At 40.1% G+C, this 1,288-nt stretch overlaps 2 protein-coding genes across 2 annotated transcripts in view; both read right to left on the reverse strand.

Annotated features, from left to right (window-relative positions):
* LOC116093892 (calcium-activated chloride channel regulator 3A-1-like) overlaps positions 1-1,288 on the reverse strand; it is a 55,735-nt gene that overhangs the window by 15,725 nt on the left and 38,722 nt on the right. The window lies entirely within an intron of this gene.
* Positions 424-1,288, reverse strand: part of LOC116093894 (calcium-activated chloride channel regulator 3A-1-like) — a 10,344-nt gene continuing 9,479 nt past the window's right edge. Inside the window, exons 5-6 of the mRNA XM_031375732.1 lie at positions 1,054-1,231; positions 424-858 (exon numbers count right to left, since the gene is read on the reverse strand). Coding sequence (XP_031231592.1) covers positions 598-858; positions 1,054-1,231 — 439 coding nt within the window. The 3' untranslated portion in view covers positions 424-597. The remainder of the gene's footprint in view (positions 859-1,053; positions 1,232-1,288) is intronic.

A 1,288-nucleotide genomic window follows, 5' to 3' on the forward strand; every position in this document is an offset into this window, starting at 1 on the left:
TTGGCTGTCCTGGAACTCACTCTGTAGACCAGGCTGGCCTTGAATTCAGAAATCCACCTGCCTCTGCCCCCCAGTGCTGGGATTAAAGGCGTGAGCCACCACTGCCCGGCAATATAACACTTTTGGAGAGGGAAAACAAATGCAGTAGTAAAAATAAAAGAAATGAAATGCCGAATGGTAAAATTGTAGATTTTTTCTTTCTGTTGTACTTTTTTTCTAGGAAGAACTGAAAGTTGAGGAGTAAAAATGACCTTAATTCAATAAAAACAAGGTTTTTTGAGACAAGGTTTCTCTGTGTAGCCTTAGCTATATTGGAACTCACTCTGTAGACCAGACTGACCTCTAACTCAGAGACTGACCTGCCTCTATCCCCAAGTCCTGGGTTTAAAGGCATGTAACACCACTGCCAGGCTCAATAACTTGTTTTTTAAAATTTATTCTAAGTATTTATTTACATAAAATTGTTGGGTAGATATTTTTCTGATCATGAATATATATACATATACACACATATATTTGATTATGAATATATAGATGTATATGTTCACTCGTACTAAACCTTAGAATTAATCGTAGTTCTATATTTAGCTTAAATACTCAATTTAAGACATCCAGCATATAGTGTCTTACTGAGTCCATGCTTCCGGATTTATCCAGCACCAAGCAGACCACTCGCTGTCTGGACTGCAGCAATGAAAATGTAGGTGGAGGAGGGGCTTCCGTTCCTGTCCTGGGCGGGGCATTCTGAAAGTCAGCAGACTCCTTGATTATGTCCCACGTGCTTCTGTGACTGCACATTTTGTTTTGTAGGTTTGGGGCTTCTGTATTGTGTTTTTTTTCTGTGCAAAATTCAACCACCTGAAAAAAACAATTAAAACATGATATTGTAATAATTTATAAAGGATCACCTTTTTTCTTTTCAAATGCAGAGTTATTTTTCATGTGCATCCTGAAGAGGATTTGTCTCCTGACAATTCTGTTTATATGTAGATACTTTCCCATCCATTTTGCATGCCTGTGGTGGCATTGAGGAAAGAAATAGAAAATACTTACAGAATTGAGATTTTGCATGAACATGATGGAGGCCCCGGCAGTCTGAAGTTTGTCTGGGATAAATGTACATTTGGTTTCATACAACCCTGTCTTCGAGTCACGCCGGCACGCCCTTGTCACACAGCTGCCACCTTGACACTTGTGGACCACATTGGTGCCAGTGATGCCGGTGGAACACCTATGGTAAAAGAATTGGATTACCTTGGTGTTTCTAGCTGTTGGACCCAGGTCCTGG

Source organism: Mastomys coucha, unplaced genomic scaffold, assembly GCF_008632895.1.
Source record: "Mastomys coucha isolate ucsf_1 unplaced genomic scaffold, UCSF_Mcou_1 pScaffold16, whole genome shotgun sequence".
Lineage (NCBI taxonomy): Eukaryota > Metazoa > Chordata > Mammalia > Rodentia > Muridae > Mastomys > Mastomys coucha.